Below are 24,166 nucleotides of genomic sequence, written 5' to 3' on the forward strand. Positions count from 1 at the left end.
AATTCAGCTCACAGTCCAAATGTCACATAAAGGAGACATCTTCACTTGCCTCCTGAGCACCGATAAGGAAGGGATTGTGTAGGCCTCGCTTGAGAGAGAATACTAGAGGATAAGCATTGTAAATGAAAATAATCAATCCAGGATCCCATCAGTCTTAATGTCCCAAATAGATGTCACACAGAGCTGTCCTTCTGTAGAATGAATCTTACTTGGAATGAAGAATTACAAAAATATTGTAGCTCATGCTCTTATTTTATTTTTTTTAAAAATGCTTCTAGGTTGCCTTTAAGGGTAACAACAAGTTTAGTTTACAAACAAAACATAGTAAAACGCAACTACATCCATAAAATCATTAATGAAGACAAACATTTAGCAGAAGAAATAAATCAAGATACGTAACTGTAACCAAACTCATCAGCAGAAGAATAAAATTACTCAGAAAGCAGACAAAAACAAGTGGGTTTTCATCATAAACACCTGGAGTGATGAGGCCTCACAGAGCTCAATTGGTAATGTGATAATGAGCACAATTGGTAATGAACAACCTAGCTGTTCTTGGGTGTGGGCAACTGAGGAGGGCCTCAGTTTTGGCTTCCAACTTGTCTACATGTGCTGTTGAATAGATTGCACTGCTGTGAGGAAGGGTGTGCGCACCACACACCATTTTTGAATGCTCTAGATAGAAATCTACCTGAAAGTAAAAATCTGACATACTGGGATGAATGGGTCCTATCTCAACCCCACACTGCTGCATTAGCTTCTTTTTATGCAAGATAGACTTCAGAAATGCCATGGTGTCTGAACAGGTACCTTCATACAGTATTCTGAAATCCAGGCAGTGCCAGATTTACGTATAAGCTAAACGAGCTATAGCTTAGGGCCCCACTCCCAATTTTTAAAAAAAGCATTTCACTATTAATATACTTCTTGATTATATTTCAGTTCAACAATTACTTTGATAAAATACATATTTTGTTATGTGCAAATGGCTTTAGATACCTATTAGGTCCATTACCATAAAGCATAGATTCAACACAAATACCAGAGACAATTTGTTGTTGACAAAGGACAGCTGGCCATATAAAGGGCCCCATTACCTACAGTAGCTTAGGACCTCATCAAACCTAAATCCAGCCCTGAATCCAGGTAGGAAAGGTCTGGTTTTTGAAAAGGTGCCACAGTAATCTTTAGTCTTCAATTGAAATACAAGTATTATTTTTTAAATAAGAGTTAGCAAGCTTGGTGGATACGGGGAATGGTGTGGATGTAGTGTATCTTGATTTCAGTAAGGCTTTTGACAAAGTCCCTCATGATGATATTGCAGAGAAGCTAGTGAAATGAGAACTGGACATGGTAAACTGATAGGTGGATATGTAGCTGGTCGACTGACTGAACCTGAAGAGTTCACTAACGGTTCCTTGTCATCCTAGAAAAAAGTGACAAGTGGGGAGCCATTGGGTTCTGTCCTGGGCCCGTTGTTCATAGTCTTTATAAACAACTTGGATGAGATATTGAGGGGATACCAATCAATTTTGCAGATGACACCGAACTGAGAGGGGTAGCCAATGCCGCTGAAGACAGAATTGGGATTCAAGATGACCTTGAGAACTGGGACCAAACTAACGGAATGAATTTCAATAGGGATAAGTGTCATTTCTGGGCACCACAATTTAAGTGGGATATTGACAAGCTGGAAAATGTGCAGAGGAGTGTGGCCAAGTTGATCAAGGGTCTGGAAACCAAGCCTTATGGGGAAGGGTTGAGGGAATTGGGTATGATTAGCCTGTAAATGAGGAGACTAAGAGGAGATATGATAGCTATCTTCAGATATCTATAGGGCTGTCACATGGATGATGGAGCAAGTTTGTTTTTCCTACTTTGGAGGGTAAGAGAGATTCAAGTTACAAGAAAGGAGATTACAGTCAAACATCAGGAATAAGTTTCTGCCAGGAAGATCTGTTTGACAGTGGAATAGACTCTCACAAGAGGTGGTGAACTCTCCTTCCTTTGAGGTTTTTAAGCAGAGCTTGGATGGCCACCTGTCATGGATGCTTTAGTTGCGATTCCTGCATTGCAGGTGCTTGGACTAGACGACCCTGCGGGTCCCTTACAACTCTACAAATCTGTGATTCATCATTTTTTTAATGGGAAAGCTCTCAACCAAAATAATTTCAAATTAAGATAAAGAACACAGTTAAGACTGGGATATTATATTCAGTAGCACCTTGTTTAGGCAGTTCTACCCAGACAGGCATTTCTTGCATGTATATCTGTTTTTAAAACTCTTGGTTTTATCTATATTTTGAATTTTGTTTTTATTCCTGTTTTAAAAACAAATATTTTATGCAATGTTATGTAAACATCTTAAGATTTTTAAAGACAAGATATATATAAATCTTGCTAAATAAGTAATTCTCCTTGACTATTCGTTTCAAATGAAGTGGCTCAAATACCACTTGAATTGTAACTTTAAGACTCTCTGCTTGAAACATTTATCAGACTTTTCACATACCCATAGCTATTCTTAGGTTATTCTTTTCCAAGTTATCTTTCTCATTTAGGTATATAATTTTGAAATATACCCTCTTATATTCTTTAGAAGTTGGTAATACCTGTTTAAATGATTCTGAGTGGCTAGGGAGTGTTATTAGATATCCTTCCTCTATTCAACCATGCATTTATCCATACTTGTCCTTCCAATGTTGCTAAGCTATTTCTTATTGGAACAGTTGTGGTCACTCTTTGATTGCCGTTTTTGATGTTCTAATTTTGTAAGTATCAGCCTGTACATTTATCCAAATGTAACTCTTAACTTGAGGCTTCTGGAAAAGAGTAATGCATTGAACTGATTATATAAATACTGTACGGTATTTTAAAAAAAACTTTTGAGGATGGAATATCCAAGAAGCTATGTGCTCTTGGCCTGTAGCACTTTTCAGTTCAAGAATGAAAGTCAAGAGGCTTCACTTTTCCAATTAAACACAGTTATTTTGCTGTAATTCAAATATTAAAGGTGTTTAGGATTGTGGTCCTATGTCTGAATAATGGGAGGAGTAGAAGGCTTCATCCTTACAGCAGCCCATGCAAATCCTTAGTGGTCTGCTGTCTCCTATGTGATAGGATCTTGCACACTCAGTATAGCAGATATGAATTCGTAAAGCCTGTGAATGGGGTTTGCAGGATCAGGGCCATTGTCTCCTTTGCATAGCTAATGCTCTTTTGTGGTGAAGGGACAAGAATAGGTTTGTGGCTGGAACTACAACAGGAATTGCCTTCACTGTAGAAATCTGACAAAAAGTTGTTAAACGTTTGCCACTCAATAAAGGACTGGATAAGAACCAACAAACTGAAACACAATCCAGGTAAGACTGAGGCACTGTTAGTGGGTGGTTCCCTAGACTGGATGGGTGGGAGATCTGCTCTTGATGGGGTTACACTTCCACTGAAGGAGTAGGTTCGTAGCTTGGGGGTACTCCTGGATCCTTTGCAGTCGCTCAAGGCTCAGGTGGCCTCAGTGGCCCAGAGTGCCTTCCATCAGCTTCGGCTGGTGAACCCAGCTATGCTCCTATTTGAACAGGGATGGCCTAACTACTGTTGTCTATGCTCTGGTAACTTCAAGGTTAGATTACTGCACTGCGTTATACGTAGGGCTGCTTCTGAAGACAGTTTGGAAACTTCAGCTAGTGCAGAATTCAGGGGCCAGGTTGCTCACTGGAGCAATACGGTTTGAGCATGTTACACTGATCCTGGTCCGACCGCACTGGCTACCAGTTAGTTTCCAGGCCCAATTCACAGTGCTGGTTTTGACTTAGGAAGCCTTAAACGGTTCAGGGCCACAATACCTCAAGGACCGCCTTTTTCCGTATGAACCTACCCGGACTCTGAGATCATCTTCTGAGGCCCTTTTTTGTGTGCCACCTCCTTCAGAGGTCCGGAGGGTGGCAACATGAGAACGTGGCTCCCTGTCTGTGGAATGCTCTCCCCAGGGAAGTTCACCTGGCGCCTTCATTATACACTTTTAGGTGCCAGGCAAAAACATTCCCTTTTAACCAGACCTTGACTGACGTCCTATACCCTTTAAAAATGTCTTTTTTTGGGGGGGTATTGGGTGGTTGTTTTGATTATGTATTTTGTGGTTTTATTTTTTGATTTTATTCTGTGAACCACTCTGAGACCTCCGGGTATAAGAGTGGTATATAAATTCAGTTGTTAATAAAAATAATAATGGAAATGTAGCAATTTGCCATGCATTGCTTGTGTAAACTACTAGTCTCTTGCTGCATTTTGTATTGTAATATGTGAGAGGGGCAGCCCCAGATGTCCTAAAGGATGTGGTTTCTGGAAAAGGCCCTCCTTAGATCAGGGTGATGGTTATTAACTGGGATTGCCTATCTGAGGCTGATTATCTAGATCTGTTTCTGTCTAGTTTCAGGCCTGGTTTAGCACAGAAACTGCCTTGTTTACAGTGTGGGTTATCTATGCTGAGAGAGGGATTAGGGAACTGATGCCCTGTTGATTTTTCTTGGACATCTGTGGCTTTCACTATTGTGATAGTATTCATCTGGTTTAAGGATTGAGGTTCACTGCATTGCAGCGGTTTTGTCCCTGTCTGGATGGTTGATTCCAGAAGTTGGTGCTGAGTGTGTTGTTTCTCAGTTCCTTGGCATTTATGCTGTGGATATCTACATGAAGTCATCCATGTCAGTGTGCTGTTGACACCCAGGTCTCTTTCTCAGTCCTTTACATTGGATTCAGGTGAGGCAATAGAAGTGCTGAATGGGTGGCTGGGCTTAATCATGAGCTGAATGAGGGCCAATAAACTGCAACGCCATCCTGACAAGACAGGGTTACTGCTGGGAGGTGCACCATTTGTGTCAGTAGGTGTTTGCCTGATTTGGACAGGGTTAAACCTGGAGAAATCAGGTTTAAAATTTAGGGAGCGCTCATTGATCTAGCTTTGTCCCTGCAGGCCTATGTGACCTCTGTGGCATTGCGTGTCTTTTGGTTGAGGCTGGTAATCCTTTATGGACAGGGGCAGCCAGGTGAGAGTAACCTATACTCTGGCACTCTGCAGGTTAGATTACTGTAATCTGTTGCGTTTGGAGTTGCCTTTGGAAACTGTCTGGAAGCTGCAGTATAGTTTGCAGCTGTTATGCTGCAAACTGGGACCAAGCAATGGGAACATAACATTGCTTGGCACCAAAACAAGTTGCTGATGCTTGTCTCCAAAACTCTGTAAGGTCTGGGATTGAAATGCCTGAAGGATCACCTGTTTCCATATAGCAGCCTGCCTGGATTTTTAAATTTGTGGAGGCCTTCCTCTTGGGTGACCCTAGCATCTGAAGGACCTGCTCAGAGGCGGTGATATGAACTCCCCAGGGCAGTGTTAGAAATTAGCCAGGCACGTTTTGCAACTGGAAAAGGTCCAGTTGTGACCACATGGAGATCTCCGGAAGTCGGGCTGGCGACTGAGGAAAACAAAATGTCACTTAGAGAAGGAGGTGAAATATTTTCAATAAAGCTTAGTTTTATTCTGGATTGTTTTATTTGATGTTTTAATGTGTTGCAAACTGCTTTGAGATTCATTCTTTAAAACAAAAAGCAGTATAGAAATGGAATGAATAATAATGATAAATCCCATGGTGGTGGGGGAACGGCGCCTAGACATTCCATTGTGGTGACCACAACCCAGGTTTAAGGTGCCATTTGGCTATCACATTATATATCTGAGTTTCTAACATTGTCCCAGGAAGGTCCAGCTGGTTGTGATAGGCCTTCTACTGGAAGGACCACCGATGCCTGTTTTGATATTATTTGGTGTCGGGAAGAAAACCTTTTATTTTCTGAGCTTTGCTTCCTTTGGAATTTGTTTTATTCCATTTACATGGTTTTAGAGTTGTTGCTGTTTAAAAATGAACTGTCAGATTTAAGGTGCTGGTTTTGACCTTTAAAGCCCTTCATGGCCTAGGACCCTTGTACCTATAGGATCGCCTCTCCCGGTATGCCCCACAGAGGACCTTAAGGTCCACAAATAGCAACACCCTAGAGGTCCCGGGTCCTAAGGAAGTCAGATTAGCCTCAACCAGAGCCAGGGCCTTTTCAACACTGGCTCCGGCCTGGTGGAACGCTCTGTCTCATGAGACCAGGGCCCTGCAGGATCTGATTTCTTTCTGCAGGGCCTGTAAGACAGAGTTGTTCTGCCTGGCCTTTGGCTTGGAATCAAATTGATTCCCTCCCCCTCTTTCTTTTTTCCTTTCTCCTCCTGTGAAGATGCTGCATTTTAATCTTTTAATGTTGTATTTTAATCTTGTTTTTAAGTTGTAGTTTAACTAACTTGTTTTTATTATTGATTGTTAGCCGCCCTGAGCCTGGTCTTGGCTGGGGAGGGCGGGGTATAAATTATTATTATTATTATTATTATTATTATTATTATTATTAATGGATTATATTATTAATGGACTGTATATAAGCTCTCTTGGGAAAAATGTATTTGAAGATTGAAATAGAAGTTTTATAATTAATAAAATCACTTTTTGCTTCAGCAGCAATATGGTGTGGGTAATCTGGCTGAAACTGACATTGCTACTGTGGAGTTCATGTTTCTCCAGCAAGCACTCTCTGTATCCAAGGAGGGCCATTGTGAAAAAGTATAATGTGGACAGTTTTAGGATTTGGACTTGCTGCTTCTGTGCTGGCGATGGAATAGAGTGTGCTTTCAAATGCACTGTTATGGGTTAGCTATGTGGCGGTAGGAAATGGGTATGAGAGTATAATTGCAGTATACCTGTATGCACTGATGCTACTGAAGCTGAGGACTTGATGCTTGAAGGTAGCACATGAATAAAATTCAAAGTGAAAATAACACATCCATCCAGTATTCATGTAAGTTAGCTCAATTTGCATTTCACATTAGAAGCAGACTATGGTTTAATGTGAACCAGCGCACTGCTTAAAAGGGCCCACTTACCGTATTTTTCGCACCATAGGACGCACTTTTCCCCTCCTAAAAACCAAGGGAAAATGTGTGTGCGTCCTATGGAGCGAATGCAGGCTTTCGCTGAAGCCTGGAGAGCGAGAGGGGTCGGTGCGCACCGACCCCTCTCGCTCTCCAGGCTTCAGGAAGCTATCCGCTAGCTGTGGGAGACCCAGCTCTCCCACGGCTAGCGGAGTGCTGCATTAATCCCAAAGCTTGGGGCGTGCGGAGCTCAGCGCGCCCCAAGCTTCTGGGTGCCGGCAAGGTCTCCGCTAGCTGTGGGAGAGCCGTGCGGCTCTCCCACGGCTAGCAGAGCGCTGCGCTAATCCAGAAGCTTGGGGCGCGCTGAGCTCCGCACGCCCCAAGCTTCGGGATTAGCGCAGCGCTCCGCTAGCCGTGTCTAGGCTGCGGATAGTAGCCTGCTTCCCGGAGCGTCGGGCGCCCTGAAAGCAGAGCGCCCGGCGCTTCGGGAACACATCCGCAGCGTGGGGAGCCTTGCAGGAGTTCCCCGCAGGGCTCCCCACGCTGCGGATAGCAGCCTGCCGCCCGGCGGGTGGGGCGCCCTGAAGCAGAGCGCCCCTCGCGCCGGGCAGACATCCGCAGCGTGCGGAGCCCTGCAGGAGTTCCCCACAGGGCTCCCCATGCTGCGGATAGCAGCCTGCCGCCCGGCGGGTGGGGCCCGCTGAAGCAGAGCGCCCTGCGCGCCAGGCAGACATCCGCAGAGTGGGGAGCCCTGCAGGAGTTCCCCGCAGGGCTCCCCATGCTGCGGATAGCAGCCTGCCGCCCGGCGGGTGGCGCCCACTGAAGCAGAGCGCCCTGCGTGCCAGGCAGACATCAGCCAGCCCCACAAGCTCGGGGGACAGCAGGGAGGCGCAGCGCCACCATCCCGCTGTTCCCCGACCTGGTTCGGTTTCCCTGACCTGCTTTTGGGGGGGAAATAAAGGGAAATTTCCCCCCCTTTATTTCCCCCCCAAAAAACTAGGTGCGTCCTATGGGACGGTGCGTCCTATGGTGCGAAAAATACGGTACTTGCTCCTCTGTTGGCTGCTGTTGCTTGCTGTCTGAACCCAAACTCCATGGTTTGTTTCTCTCTAAACAAATCACAAATAGTAATCCCAGGAGCGAACCCTGGCTACTGCTTGTGGTTTGTTTGGAGACAAGCAATCAATGAGTTGGGGTTCAGATGTTGCAACATGCCACACTGGCTCGTTTCCTGGTAATGGGGCATGCAGCAGCACACAGCATAGTTGCATTCAGCCATAGTTGCTTTTAAATACAGTTGTGACATGTGAACCAGGCCTTTGTCTCTTGAGTCTTGGTGTTCTCAAAGAAGGCTTGCATTTTTTGACAAGTGTCAGAATGCTCAGTGAATTCTTTGCCTAATTTATCCTTGATCTCTTGGGATCCTTTTTTGGATGTTGAAAGCATCTTGCACATTCTTCCTGAAAGTGGTACAGAGCAACTGGAAAGCTTCAGATCTCGTGTAGTGTTGTGGCTTACAGTATGAGCTAGGAAATTCCTGGTTCAAATATCTCCTTTTAATTCACTAGGTCCTTTTAATTCACCTAGTATAAAAAATCTGGCAGTGATCTACCCATTGTCATTGGAGGGAGGAGGAGCGTGCGTGGGGGAGGATTGCACAGAGTTTTTTAGCTTTTTCCCTGTAACTTTTTGTATACGATAAGGATCCCGCGATCTACCAGGATCAGCTGGGGATCTACCGGTAGATCACGGTCTACTGGTTGGACATCCCTGCATTAGGTAGTCTTAAGCAACCTGCTACTCTGCTACTACCCCATCTTCAGTATAAGGATACTAGCTACACCTCACCTACTTTACAGGGAGTCATAAGTTTCCTGAGATCATTCCCGCATTAATCAGTTTGGGCACTCAGAAAGCATAAATGCCAATTGTGGCCAGCTTGCTGGTCTTGAGGCGCCAGTCTTGCTTTGTGTGCAAAAAGTCTTGCGTTCACTTCACAGACTGTTTTGTATACCAGGTGAAAGAGGAGCCATTCCTTTAATGGGGGGAGGGCTGTAGCTCAGCTTTACATGCAAAAGTTCGCCATCGGCTGCCGCAATCTTCAGGTAGGGTGGAGGAAGAATTGTTTGAAAACACAGGAGGGGGCAGTGCCAGCCACTGTTGATGATACTCCACCAGAAGGATGGAGGGTTGCATACAAGGCTTCTTTTGTGTCTCCAGAACGAATGCATCAGACAATTTCCACGTATTGCTTTTGTCTGTTTGTGTCATTCCAATGTTTTGAAGTGCAAGCTTCATTCCTTTGGCATCTCTGGAGCAGTGTGGTGGTCTTCTTTCTGGGCTACTGTAATGGCACCAGCTGTTCTTTTAAAACCTCTGCTTTGAAGTCCTGAGCAGTACTTCTGCAGCACATACCCTGTTACAAAATGTGTTAAGCGTACATTTAAAATTATGTTTAGTGTACATTTAAAATTATAAATTAAGTTCCTAATCACACAAGATAAATAAGTTGCGTTGTGTGGTTTTTTGCGTAGTTTGCACTCTGCCATTTTCTTTGGAAGCAGTCTAGCCCTGTATTGTGCGTCGTTGTTTTTTACCTCTCCTTCCCCCTCTTCCTGCAACTGAATACTCGGAAGTGATCTTGTGCTGCCTGGCTGGCAAAAAGGAGAGTAGGCATGCTTCTAGGCATGAAAACTTTTGTCGGGGCTGACCTGAATTAATTGATCTATATTGAACGCAGGGCAGTCTGTGTAAACACCACTAGGGAGGGGACTCTAGTTCCGCTTTGGTGAAACTGAATGTGTGAATGCCGGGATACATTTATTCCCGATTTCTTCTGAGCAGTGTTAGAAACTCAGATATGTAAGCAGGGGGGATAAAAATCTGTGTTTATTTTATTTTTTTTAAATCGGATTTTTAAAAATTTAAATGGGATTTTTAAAATAATGCTTTGGGAGGAAAAATATTTCTAAAGATAGCTTTCAATTTAAGTTACATTATACAGTGGTACCTCGGGTTACTGACGCTTCAGGTTACAGACTCTGCTAACCCAGAAATAGTGCCTCGGGTTAAGAACTTTGCTCCAGGATGAGAACAGAAATTGCGCGGCAGCGGGAGGCCCCATTAGCTAAAGTGGTGCTTCAGGTTAAGAACAGTTTCAGATTAAGAACGGACCTCCAGAACAAATTAAGTTCTTAACCCGACGTACCACTGTAGTCCAAAGACCATTCAGGAAATAAGGATTTGTTTTAATTTTTCACATGTACTAAAACTCAAAGTTTTTTCTTTTTGAAAATTGTTTAACCAGATCAGTTAACAAACATGAATACATATGCTATAGTGTTATTGTTTTAGTTATATAAACTGTTTAAATTGTTATTAAAGAAATGGTTAATTTTCTCCTTCCAATAAAGTACAGCCGAAAAGTTTTCCAAATATAAACAGTTAACTTATTAAACCTCACAATTATTTCATAATTATCTGTCTATGTTTTTCTAATAGTATAACCAAATCAGTAATCCCCGTGATGGGGTGAGCTCCCGTTGCTCGGTCCCTGCTCCTGCCAACCTAGCAGTTCTAAAGCACACCAAAAAGTGCAAGTAGATAAATAGGTACCGCTCCAGTGGGAAGGTAAATGGTGTTTCTGTGCGCTGCTCTGGTTCGCCAGAAGCGGCTTAGTCAAGCTGGCCACATGACCCGGAAAAACTGTCTGCGGACAAACACCAGCTCCCTTGGTCTGTAAAGCGAGATGAGCGCCGCAACCCCAGAGTCGTCTGCGACTGGACTTAACTGTCGGGTCCTTTACCTTCACCTTTTTATCCTTGATCCACTGTGCTGGGGTGGCCAGTGTGGTGCTGGATAGCAACACCCATGAGCGTTAGTTAGCCGGGAGGGTGGTAGTTGTATAGTCCTTAAACAACTGCAGGACATGACACTGGCTGCCCCTGCACACCCTACTGCTAAGAAGTTTCCCATTTTGCAGATGGACAAGCAGGAAATGTTTGGCACTGGCAGATTTTGGCATCAGGTGTCCCTCTGCCCCACCCCCACAAAGGAGAGAGTGACAAGCCATATTAGAGTTTGAACTTTTGATGAGTCATCCAGGAAGAGATCTCAGTAAGGCAATTCGTTGCAAGATTAAAGCGATGACTTACAGTCCCCAGAGCAGGTAATGTTGCCCGAGGAGGCTGCAGAGAGAAAAAAGAGGAGGTTGAACTCTGGAAGGAGGGAAGTGTGGGCAGGAGGAAGTAAAAGTAATAAGTTGCCTTTGCTTGAACAACGAAAGATTCTGCCCTTGAGCCCAGGGTTGGGGAACTAGCTGTTCTTCCCCACCCAACTCCCGCCCAAATGCTTCGCTGCAATTCCGATAATCCCCGGCCATTGGCCATTCTGGCTGCGGGTATTGCAACATCAGACAGGCACTAAGTTTGCCACCCCTGCTTCTACAACTGAACATGCTACACTTATCTTGCTAGTGAGTGGATAATGCAAATTAAACAACTAACCATCTCCAAAACGAAAATACAGCCCCCCCCCCCCCCGCAAAGACACACACTTGCTGGAATTCATACTGGTATACAAAAAATGTGCAACTGGGTAAGTGTATATTTTGGGGTTAATAAACATATTTGGAATCGGATGTAGACCAGGATGAATGCGCAAGCTCTTAATACTACATTTCCTTGAGAGTACAGACATACACACTGCAATGTAACACAAGTATTATTGACTGATATGGCCCTCATGTGGGATTTGACCCTCATTATTCTCATTCAGTAATTCCTCTTGTGTTGAAGAAGGGAAATATTGCTGTCAAATGAAATTGCTGCCTGCCTAGCTCTCCCCCCCCGAAAAAGCAGATGTTTAAAAGTGTTGAAATAAATATCAAAATGTTCAGCCTTTATTTCAGCTCAGCTTGCCACAGTTAAGCACGGTGCTTCTTCGGTACAGATGTCCATATATTGGGTGCAGTCCTATATACCTACTTACCTAGGAGTAAGTCCCATTGAAGACTGTGGGACTTGCTTAAACCCACCCACACCCTATGATTGCACAATTTGTATTTGTATAACAGTAGAAAGTGACTCTTCAGAGGCAGTTTGTATGAACCCAGATGTTTACATGTTATTATTTCATTAAATTAATATTTCAAAGAAAAATACAAAAAAGCATATAATTGTTTCAGTTAAATCACGTAACATTTGAATACCAGTGCCCCAGTCATAAAGAAAATAGATTTCTCTCTCTGTCTCTCTCTCTCTCTCTCTCTCTCTCTCTCTCTCTCTCTCTCTCATGTTGAGTCCTTACTTGTTGCTTTAATTCATCCATTAGTAATAAATCCCAAATTTTGTAAGCCCAGTACCCAACTACAGGCATGTTAATAGATTTCAATTTTTGTGCCATTGCTAAACGAGCAGGCATTTAACACATTTGTGATTTAATTTCTTATGGAAGCATTTTATAGCCTCAGAATTATTGTAACACCACGCCACTATTAAGAGATCAAAATTCAACTTTTATTCATAATCTTCTTTCTTTTTATTATATTTATATCCAGCCTTTTTCTCCAACGAGCTCAGAGTGGTGAGCATGGTTCCCCCTTATCTCAGTTAATCTGCACAATAACCCTGTTAGGTTAGGTTGAGAGCCAGTGAGTGGCCCAAGGTCACCCAGTGAGCTTCATGGCTGAGTGGGGATTTGAATCCTGGTCTCAGGTCCTGTTCCAACAAACTTAGTTTCTGGTTTTTACATACACACACTGTCCTCCCCTCCATCCCACTCCCGTCGGCCTTGCCTTTTGCTTTGGTATCATGTTTGTGGGATGTGGGACTTTCTCCATAGTGGCACCTGCCCTGTGGAATGCCCTATGCCTGATGCAATCTGTCAGATTGCAATGCACTTTTTGTTTTTAGGAGGTTGCCAAAAACATGGCTATTCAAAAAGGCTTTTGGTTGAAATTCCTCCCCACGGTTTATTTTTCAATCCTGTTCCTTGTTTTGACTCTTGTTGTTAGTTTATAAAATACTGTGGTTTTATGACGGTTGCAAGGAATAGGGTTTAAGGTTGATTTTTAAATACCGCGTGGAATTTTCCGCTTTGTTACCCACCTTGAGTTCCGTTCTGGAAAGAAGACAAGGATGTAAGCTTTTAAAGTAAATAAAATGCCTGTCCCTTATTGACTGTGTTAGCCTGTTGAAACAAGCACGCATACAGTGTTTAATGATTTAGTAAGTTGTAATCTTAATGAGCCTTCCCCTGTCCCTATGACTTAATACTTGCAAGTATTTCAGTTGTTGATGAGGAATCTTTGGTGATAGTAAGTGGTTTTTGTTACAGATGTATACAAAACCTTTGAGATGTGCTTTAGGGTGAAGATTGGTTGAATGAAAGTGCATGCTACAAGAACCAGGCTGCTGCTGCTGGTGTTTTCCAGGAGAGGTGCTTATTATGCCAGGCATCTCTGTAATCATCTGTTAGATCCACAGGTCTTACTACACATTGTAGGCCTTGTTGTAGCTCCCAAGGAACAAGGGGTGTCTAGAATGGACTGAATTTCAGTCTGACTTCGTACTGAGGATGACGTCCTTCCCCACTTCATCAATTATTCCAACAATAATAGAAAAGATTTGGCATTGCTGCTAAGCCATGATGGGCCTTCTATAAAAGTTTGTACCCAGTGCCTTTTCCCATTCCAGATAAGCTTCAAAACAGATTACCTGAAAAATGTGTACTGGGAGTGTTTGTGAAACAAATATAAAAGTGGTGCAAATTGTTGTTTTAAGTAAAGTTAACCTCCCAAGCAGATGAATGAATGTAATGACAAATACTTAGCTTGGGAAAATGATAAAAACATTTCCCCCCCACCATGCTGTTTCCATGTGGCGTGCTATATCTTGTCAGTCCACAGTTGTCCACTTGAGAGAACAAAGTAAGTCCTAAATGTTGACCCCGATCTAGTAAGTGTATGGAAGCAACCTTTTGCACACGTTGCTGTTGTGATGCTCATCTTGAATGTTGCTGAGCTGGTTGGTTGCATCTTGACATACCTAAAAAGAAATGTGGATCTGGGGCCACCTGTGTTATCTAACTGTTTGCAACGGAAGCAGGATTGATGCTGCTCTTTTCTACATCCACTTGCATAATAGAAACGGAACAAGCAACTTTAAAACCTGCTTTGTGTCTCCCAGTAGAGAAGAACCAAGTATAATGCCATTATTTAAATCTCTGGCAGAACTATCTTTAGAATACTGTGCATAGTACTGTCATCCCATCTAAACAAAGAGCTGAAAAAGGGAGAGGGAGGCAATTAAAATGATCAAGGGCTTGGAGCACTTTCCCATGAAGAAAGGTTAAAGAGTTTTTAGGGCTTTTATCAAAAGGGAGGGACACACTAAAGGAACTTTGATGAGCAGGGTTGGGGAAACTGGTCCTCCCGAAATTGGACTACATTACAACTGCCATCAGCCCCTAGACATATGGCCAGTAATCAGGAATGATGGGAATTATGGTCCAACACCTGGAGAGCCACAGGTTCTCTTTTGTGTTCTGTCATATCCCCTTCTTGCTTTCCTCCCCCTTAATGAAAATCCCTAATAACTCTTCAGCATCTCCTCCTCAGAAAGGCAGTGATAGAGATTTATAGAATTATAGATAGATTGGTAAAAGCAGTTTGGATTAAAAATGGTTGATCAATACTAGAACTTGAGGACACTTAATTATATTGATTGATAGTAGGTTCTGTTTCATAGCAGATCAAGTCTTATCAAAGGCCCTAATAATTAAATTGAACCTTCTCTTTCAGTGGGAGTCAACCTCTGATATGAGATAATTGGGATAAAATGGAATGGCTGTCCTCCTCATGCTGGATAGCTCAGTTGGTTAGAGCGTGGTGCTGATAATGCTCAGGTTACAAGTTCAATCCCCGTATGGGACAGCTGCATATTCCTGCATTGCTGGGGGTTGAACTAGATGACTCTCAGGGTCCCTTCCAACTCTATGATCTCTGATCCTCTCGTCAGCATTTGGTTGGCCACTGGAAAATAGGGTGCTGGATTTGAAGGACCTTGATCTTATTTATCAAGGCCATGTGTGTGTGTGATGTTTCATTTCATGGAATTTTCAGATTCTGAGGGGCATCTCAAGCCATGATCTGAACTAACCAGACACTCTAATTTTGGCTGAGGGAGCAGAGGAACAGCTTCATTAAGTTCATACTTTTGGAACACAAGACTTCCAAAAATTCCAAAACAACTCAAAGCCTTAATTGGAACACCTCTTTCTTACCCTGCATCTAAGTAGAATGAAGCAGTGGTGGGTAGCGTGTCGGACTAACTCGAGTTCAAACCCCCACTCACCTGTTAAGCTCATTATATGACCTTGGACTAGGTCATTACCTTGGGAGAAGGGGGAGAACAGTATATTGTGCCTTCAGCTCCTTGCTGGGAAAGGCAGAGTATCAATAAATAATAGTATGTAATTAGATCAAGCTAAATGTAGGAGATGGGCAGTACAGATGCTTTGCTTGCAGCCAGGGAATTGGCTTGAGCTTCTGATAACTGAACAAATTCTGCCCTCCACCCCCAAAATACAACTGCTTTTGGTGTTCTATGATTTGATTCAGGGTCAAGACAACTGAAAGGCTTTAGGTGTGGGGTTGGTTCTGATTCGCTGGGTGAAAGAAAAATATATATCCCTAGATTGGTTTTGTGGTTGGGTTTACCTTTGACTCTCTGCTTATCACCACGTTCCTGTAGTAGCAGTATCAGCTTTGAGTCTTGCCTGCATTGCAGGGCTCCCTTGTGGTGTCACACTATATTTTGCCCCCCTCCTTACTCCACAGTCTGCCTCTCCATTTGTATTTTCCCCAGCCTATTGGCTGCCCATTCTTACTGCATTTATCCAATAGCTGGTTGTCCCTTTCTTTGTTCCTGCTTATCACACTGCTGTTCTTTTTGCTCACTGTGTCTGCCACACCATGAGGTCTTGCTACTTCTGTGCATGGTGCTTTGCATACCCTTTCAATGGAACCTGAGGTGTGACCTGCTGGGGTTGGAGAAAATATGTTCTTGCGCCATGATTGTGCTTTAGCCAAAAAAAAAAAAAAAAAAAAGCATTATGCACAGTAATTGACTTGATGCTGAAGCTGCACTGATTTCTGTGCTTCTAACACTTTCCCTCCTCTCTCTTTCCCTCCCTGCTTTCTTTCTAGGCTGCCCTCTGGCGAGGCAGTTGGAAACAGCAGAGCTGGCCTCTGCAACGGGAGAGGCTGGACTTCCCGTCTCTCTGTGCTGAATGGCTACTATGGCGCCCGCTCTCACTGACGCAGCAGCTGAAGCTCACCACATCCGGTTCAAACTGGCTCCCCCGTCCTCCGCCCTGTCTCCTGGCAGTGCCGAAAACAACGGCAACGCCAACAACATCCTTGTCGCCACCAACGGCACCAAGAGGAAAGCCGAGGATTCGAGCCTAGACTTCCGAAATAACTCTGCGAAGGAGGAGCTGGGAAAGCTGCAGCCCCTGGTGACGTCTTACCTCTGCTCGGATGTGACTTCGGTTCCTCCGAAGGAGTCTCTGAAGCTGCAAGGGGTCTTCAACAAACAGACAGTCCTGAAGTCTCACTCTCTGTTGTCTCAGTCCTTCTTGAAAACTAGCGACCTCTTGGGGAGGCAACCTGTGTTGGAGCTGTCCTTGGAAAACCTAAAAACCATGAGTACTAGTAGCCCAACTCCTCTGCCGCAAGCACCCGTCAATGGCTTGGCTAAAAAGTTGGCTAAGAGCAACAGCTCCGATCATGAAAACTCTGCTTCGCTCAACGGCGGGAAGCGTGTTCCTCCTGCTACGACCCTCCAGGATGTTGATTCTAGTAGCCCTGGGGGGTCTAATTTGGGGGACCTGAAATCTGGTTTGACCAACTGCACTCTTCCACACAGAAGCCTTGATGCAGAGCATACCGCTCCCCTTAGCAATAATGGCACTGCAAGTAAGCGGAGCCACAGTTCCCCGGAGCAGCAGCATGGGCTTGAAGGGGGTGGAGAGAACAGGCTGTTGCCATTATCTGGTGTGCCTGCTTGCTCCAATCTGGGGAGCAGCAAACCAGAAGAGCAGAAGATCTCCCTGCCAAGCAATTCCTTCAGCACCCTAGATTCAGATACGAGGACGAGGGTGCTGCTGCGGCGGCAGGCAGACATTGAAAACCGGGCTCGCAGGCTGCAGAAGCGCTTGCAGGTGGTGCAGGCGAAGCAGGTGGAGCGGCACATCCAGCAGCAGCTGGGCGGCTTCTTGGAGAAGACTCTGAGCAAGCTGCCAGCTTTGGACTCCCTGAGACACAGAAGTCAGCTGATGCTGACCCGCAAGGCGGAAGCTGCCTTGAGGAAAGCTGCCAGCGAGACGAGTACCTCAGAGGGCCTGAGCAGCTTCCTAAAAAGTGACTCCATCTCAGAAGAACTGGAGAGGTTTACCGCCAGTGGGATGGCTAACCTGCGGTCCTGTGAGCAGGCGTTTGACTCCGACGTGACGGACAGCAGCTCGGGTGGGGAGTCTGATATTGAAGAGGAGGAACTGACCAAAGCAGACACTGAACAGCACCATGTACCACTGTGAGTAGCAACAGGTGTATTTACTTCCAAGTAAGGAAGGACCAGCAACAAAAATTAACCAGACAGGGATAAAACAGAGGTTTTTGTTCTTTTCAAAGTTAAGCCAGAAGCAGTAGGAAAGTTTATGCCATCATAAATTGGTTAGTTTCAAAGGTGCCACAATACTTTTTGTTTTTGCAGTAGGAAGATTAGGTGTGAGAGTGATGGTATCTGATATAAACTCGATTAATTATGCTTGACTGGAAGGGATAGCATCACCTCCTCATCTTTAACTCCACAATAGGGATTAAGGCCGCCAAGAACTCCAGCCACCTTCACTCATCTGCCTTTTACCAAAGGCAGGAAGCGCTAAATTCTTTTTTCTCTACTTGCTCCCATCTACTCCAGCTCCCTGGTCTTTCACAACATACATTGTGAAATATTGCTTATAGTTTTGTTCAGAGATAGGACCATGCCTCTGCCTGCTGGAACAGCAAAGGTGGTCTCTAGAAATAGCTCCTTCAGGGCAAGACAGAGGTTGTTGGTGTGAAGTAGTCCCTGCTGTCTGAATCCAGGCTTTTGGTTGGTACAAATTTAAAATCATTCCAGCCCTGTTTGGGGAAAACTGAGGCCTTTTCTCTGGCAACTTGGGGAATATTGATGCATGAATGACTTATGAGAGGTGGGAATTCCTTTTGCAACCAGGGATCTACGGCTTGTTTGCTAAACAAATAGCAAGAGATAGGATCAAAGATCTAGTATGTCTTTCACTGGAGATGGGGAAGGGGAGGGAGGGGTGTAAGTAGGGTGTGGGGGATCTTGCTGAAAGCAAGAGGTATCTCTGGAATTGGAGAAGGTGTGGAAGGAAATGGGGTAGGCAGGGCTTCAGGTGTTGAAAGTAATGGCTGTGAAGTGGTAACAACTGGTTAAAGGAGCAGTAAAATGCAACTGAGCAGCATATTGTGCCCTTTTCTTTGTGTCTGCTTTCATTTGGGGTCCCCCCTCTATTTAATAGGAATTCCTGTGTAGACATTGCTGTCTGGTATTTACCCCTGAGCTGGTCCAAAGCTCTCTCAAATAATCCTTCCGTCCTGGGTCAGTGCTTATCATTGCCCTGGATCGGCTGGAGACAATGCCTTAATTATTTTGTGAATGAAATAATACTAGAGCTGTGGATTGGAAAAGGCTGCGCCTTCATCTTATCAGCGCCTTGTGATAAATTAAATTGGGGGTGTTGCTGTCTGGCCATTCATTGAAAGTTACAGTGTCTGCAGGAGCTAGCCTTGCCTGTGCACGTGTCTCTTCCCTACGCAACACAGAAAATCTGCCTCAGGTCTTCTGATTATCAAGATAATACAGACTATGTCAGGGTCTTACAATGGATTAAGTCTTGTCTGGTAGGGGTGATCAGACTACAGCCTTGTGGGTCCTGCTCTCTCTTTTTAATTAGCTAGAGATCCACGGTTTACAAGGAAGTGGCATTGTGGGAGAATGGAGCCAGTCACAAAATGGTGGCTCAAGATGCAGGACCAGGTACATCAGAGTCTGCGCTCACAGGAAAGGCTGGGTTCATGTGTGCACAGCCGTTGCACATGTTTACAAGTCCACTGTTGTGTCACAATGCCACCCACTTACGATGTGAGGCTACATATTAACCTAACATAAACACAGCACAACTGTGTCATCAGTATAAATCAAGAACTACCAAGTGTAGGCAGTGTAGATAAGTTAACATAAAGAAGACCAAATGTTCCAAGTCACATGTATAACATAACTCTTGCACATGTAGACAGACAGACTTAATTGCATTGTTGAAGGCATTCAGAAAATGCAAAGAGATGGGGAGGCGGGAGGCTGCTCTGGCAGCTGTGGCCTCCGTTATGAAGAGCGTAATGATGGTGTTGTGTAGTGAAGCTGTAGAGAGCAGAGGCTTCCCCAGCATGCAGAGCAGTGTCTGCGCTGGGGCTGGCTGGAAAGAAAATAGCCCGACTGTCTGCTCTTAAAAACAGCATTGCCCTGGGCTGTGTGGCTGGGACCAGAACTCTTCTCCCTATGCATAGGCGCTCATGAATGCAGGGATGCAAAAGAAAGAAGGAGAGCAGGGGATGAGAATAAAAAGCAAAATTTACAACTTAATTCCTGTGCTGATCATGCACACATGATTTGAGTGGTCAACCAGTGGATTGCAACTAGCATTCCTGTAGCCCATGGGTAGGCAAACTAAGGCCTGGGGGCCAGGTCCGGCCCAATTGCCTTCTAAATCCGGCCCACGGAAGTTCCAGGAATCAGCGTGTTTTTACGTGAGTAGAATGTGTCCTTTTATTTCAAATGCATCTCTGGGTTATTTGTGGGGCATAAGAATTCGTTCATTTCTCCCCCAAAATATAGCCCGGCCCCCCACAAGGTCTGAGGGACAGTGGACCGGCCCCCTGCTGAAAAAGTTTGCTGACCCCTGCTGTAGCCCCAGGCCTAGGGGCTGGTTGCACAGACAGACATTTTTCAGAGGGACAGATACTTACTTTGAAACGAAAGAATGACTGAGTTGAAGACTGAGGAATGGGTGCAGGGTAGATTTCACATTCGGCAAAAATAAGATCTTATTTATGTGGGGCCATGAGAAGTATAGGCAAAATTCAGCTGCTGGGTCACTGTCTTTATAGCATGGATGGCATCTGACAAACCTCTGTGTGTTTTGGATATTGGTCAGTTCAGTACTCGGGGCAGTGTTTTTGTTCTTACATTTTTGCAGCAAATTCTGTGAAATCATAGCCTTTATTGTCCCAGTGCTGGCTTTCCTGCTGGGAGGTGGCATTTGCTGCAGGGAGACAAGAAGGGGCATGAATCTGAACTAAGCTAAAAAGCCTTGACCTTACCATTGGGCTCTTGCTGTAACTGCTCACAAAGCCAGTGTGATACAATGGTGTCATGCACGGTCTGCAGATTTTCTGCTGAGCGTGGCTGAGCCTACGCCTGCTGCCATAATCATCTATATGTCTGGCAGACAACCATGAACTTGTTGTGTGGACATGCGAAGCTGCCTTATATGGAATCGGATCAGTGGTCCGTTTAGCTCAGTATTGTCTGCACTGATTGCCAGTGGCTCGCCAGGGTTTCAGGCAGAGGAGTGTTTCCCATTCGTTGCAGGGGATGCCTGCAATTGTTGCCTGCATGCATAGCCTCATGTAACCTCATTGTGGTAACCTACGACTTGACTGTAGCTCTTATAAGACGCCTCTGTATCAGACACCCGTGCTTTCTCCCCCCCCCTCCCCCCATTATCCGCAAGTGATCAATTACTTTTCATAGCAGTCCAAATGCTTTCTGCTGCGGATGCCCTACTGTTATTTCATGAAAAGAAAAGAAAAAGTACTGTGTTGTGTGGATTCTGCTTTGCGAGATTTTAGTTCGATCTCCGAAAATCATCTTATTTTATTTCAGAGGCCATATTCATGTTGCTAGTTGGTTAAAAGCAAAGATGGAATAAAAATGCTTAGTACCCTTCCAATTATAATGTTTTGGCTCCAAGGTTTACCACTCTCCCTCCACCCCGGACTACTAGAAGCAAGTGACAGACCATTTGGGGTATGATGAAATTAATGTAAGTTCATTTAGTATGTGAAATTTGTCATTTTGACGTTGCACTTGAGATAGTGTCTTAACTGTTCATTGGTCATAGCTTCATATTTTCACTTCTTTGGGTCAGAAGTGATGGTCTCCTCCAAACCATAAAGCCTTTTGAGGGAAGGGGTTTATATTTTGGTGTAGTGGGGTCAACTGCCTTCAGAGAGATGCAGTCTCGATCTGTACCTTGGAGAAGCGCACATGCTTCTGTTTACAGGTAAAGGAAATACAGTGGTACCTTGGTTTAAGAACAGCTTAGTTTCTGAACAACTTGGATTAAGAATGCTGCAAACCTGGAAGTAGGTGTTTTGGTCTGGGAACTTTGCCTTGGAAGCAGAACATGTTGAGTGTGTTCCATTTGTAAATTGAGTCCCCAGCTGCTATGGGAAAGCACACCTTGGTTTAAGAACGGACTTCCGGAATGGATTAAGTTCGTAAACCAAGGTACCACTGTAAGCCTCTTTAGTGTGTAAAATTAATAGGGCAGTAGAATTAATAACTGGATATTCTGGAATGTTAGTGCCCTTTCCTTTTGTCTTTCTGCCTCAAGCTCCAAAATAACATTTCAGTTCCTTTCGATAGTGTGACCCTGTTGTAGCATTGTGTGTTTGCTCAGTTGGCAGCTTTTCTAGCCAAGGCAGCTTTCAGTCTTGGTAGGAATTGCTAGCCACACATTATTAGGCTTAGCTAGTAATGTGCTGTAACTGTAGCATTAATATATAGTAATTAGCCAAAATAAAGTAGCGCCACCCTTTCCAGCAAGCCCATTGACTGCTATCTTTGCTTGCTGCTACCTTTCTTTGTTCTCCTGGCATTTGCGTTTCATAACCTATTGGATATAGGTGGCTTTTTCCTTACCTCTTTTCCTAGGAATCCATAGGGGAGAGGTCACAATGCTTCAGACTCACATAGTCTCTTCTCTACCCTCCAGCACAAGGATTTCTGGATCCCCCGCCCTTGTTGCCTAGAGGCATTTGCTGTTTCTCATTGGCTGTGGTAGCTATTGGTAGTTTTGTGGAGGCAGATTGACTTAAGATGGTTGGATTCTCATTATAGTAGCATTCCGTTACTGGCCTGTTTTCAGCTTGACTGATCTGATGCTATTTTGGAAACGATGTGGTTTGCCCCTGTGTGCTATCCCTAATGAGATCTGTATTGCCAAGGTTTTTAGTAGCCATGCAAGCTTTAATTGGTAGATTAATCAACTGAATCTTTAAATCAGGGTGTGCACAATTCTTAAATCGGGTAAGGCAAATGGTAATGGATCAAAGAGTAAGAGTAGACTTTTATTTTGAGGATATTTTGGTTTATTTTGTTTAGAATTCTTTATATATCACAGTGGTTCACATGATTAAATAAAACAATAGAAATAAGGTGTATTGCTGCAGTTCCTTCTGAGGTCAATTATAGCTTGGTATACTATTCGTAGATAAGTGGTGGTCTTGCAATAAAGCTAAAGACTACTGGGAAATGATAGATAATGAATTAAAAAGATGTTTAAGATAACATTTGTTTTTAAAAAACAACCAGAAGCTTTTCTTTTCGAAAATAAGGGATCATGCAACCACGGCTGCGAGAATCGTATTTGCCCAAAGATGGAAAGAAGGCCCGACAAGACAAGAATGGATACAGATATTAATGGACTATGCAGAAATGACGACTCTTACCGGAAGAATAAGAAACCAAGACAACAAACTCTTTAATAGGGAATGGGAATCTTTTATTGAATATTTACAAACAAATTGTAAACAAATTAAGACATTAGCGGGATTGTTGTAAAAACGTTCAGTTGCTAAAACTTACATGAAATGAATGAGAAAAGGTATAAATATAAAGGCAAAAGACTAAATTTAAGGAACCGCAAAAAGAGGGGGAGGGGAGTCGAGGTTTAACATGCATCAATGACTTTTTTACTGTTTGAAAAAAAATTTGGTTATAAATGGAAACGGTCTGATAGCTGTTTATCTCCCATTCTGAAAGAGTTACCTGTAGAAGCACCTGCAGTGTAATACAAGCCTGTTTTGGTAGCAGAACATTATAAACCATCTAACCATCAATTCTAGCACCTTATCTAAATTATATAATTTGGTATTTGAATGATTGGCATTAATAATTGTATTATAAAACGGTATTGTTATAATGAGGCTATTATTGGATTGTAATTGAAAATTATTAAAAATTATTATCAAATGAGACTTGTATTCTAGAATGCATCAATAAAGTTAAAGATAGAAGGTGTTGGGTTCAATAAATTTGAGCCCCTGTTGTGACATAGACACAGGTGTTCAGTCTTGATGTAGGCTAGCCAATGATGGCCAATTTTGTGCCCTCCAGATGGTGCTGGGCTCCAGGTCCCATCAGGCCCAGCCTTGTATAGCCAGTGGTCAGGAAATCTGAAAACCAGTCCAACAGCCTCTGGAGGGTAGAGTGTGTTCAAATGCCTGCTGACCAAGGAATCATGCTTGCTAGCCTTGGGTGAGTCTCATGCCCTTGCCTGTTTCAAAAGATTGTCACGAGACTCACTTGAGGATTGTGATGCACTTTGTGCACTGAAATGTGCTGTAGCAATAACAGCAATATTTGACTTGCTAGGCAGCACAAACTCTAGTTAGTTAAAGCTTGTAATGGGTGATTTAAGACAGTCCTGCTTTGCTAGTCCAAATACTCTGGGTTGTATCTCACCAAGTTCTATTCAATGGGTAGACCATTGAAATTAAAATGACGAAATGTCTGGAAACAACATCCCAAATTGCCATTGTGTGCCAAGTTCTAGGAAATTGAAGAGTTACCCTGCTCCTCCATATACACATTTTTAGGTGTGTGGGAAGGGACAATAGGATTTGGAATGGGAATAAAAATTAGATTCCTCTAACTCCTTTTAAAGGAAATGTTGCAAACCACTTTAACTGCCTGCAATAAAAACATGCAAACTGAAGGTGAATTTTAGCATATCCTACTCACTAGAAGAGTCTGAAAATATCTCTTAAGGCTGAGCAAGTTGCCTACTTCTGACATC

General features: G+C 43.8%; 1 protein-coding gene across 4 annotated transcripts in view; it reads left to right on the forward strand.

The window, feature by feature from the left end:
- Positions 1-24,166, forward strand: part of KANSL1 (KAT8 regulatory NSL complex subunit 1) — a 142,052-nt gene that overhangs the window by 24,544 nt on the left and 93,342 nt on the right. For all 4 annotated transcript variants that reach the window (XM_053361606.1, XM_053361608.1, XM_053361605.1 and 1 more), the window contains one exon: positions 16,164-17,550. In XM_053361606.1, the coding sequence (XP_053217581.1) occupies positions 16,247-17,550 (1,304 nt within the window). In that variant the 5' untranslated portion in view covers positions 16,164-16,246. The remainder of the gene's footprint in view (positions 1-16,163; positions 17,551-24,166) is intronic.

The sequence above is a fragment of the Podarcis raffonei genome, chromosome 13 (assembly GCF_027172205.1).
Source record: "Podarcis raffonei isolate rPodRaf1 chromosome 13, rPodRaf1.pri, whole genome shotgun sequence".
Taxonomy (NCBI): domain Eukaryota; kingdom Metazoa; phylum Chordata; class Lepidosauria; order Squamata; family Lacertidae; genus Podarcis; species Podarcis raffonei.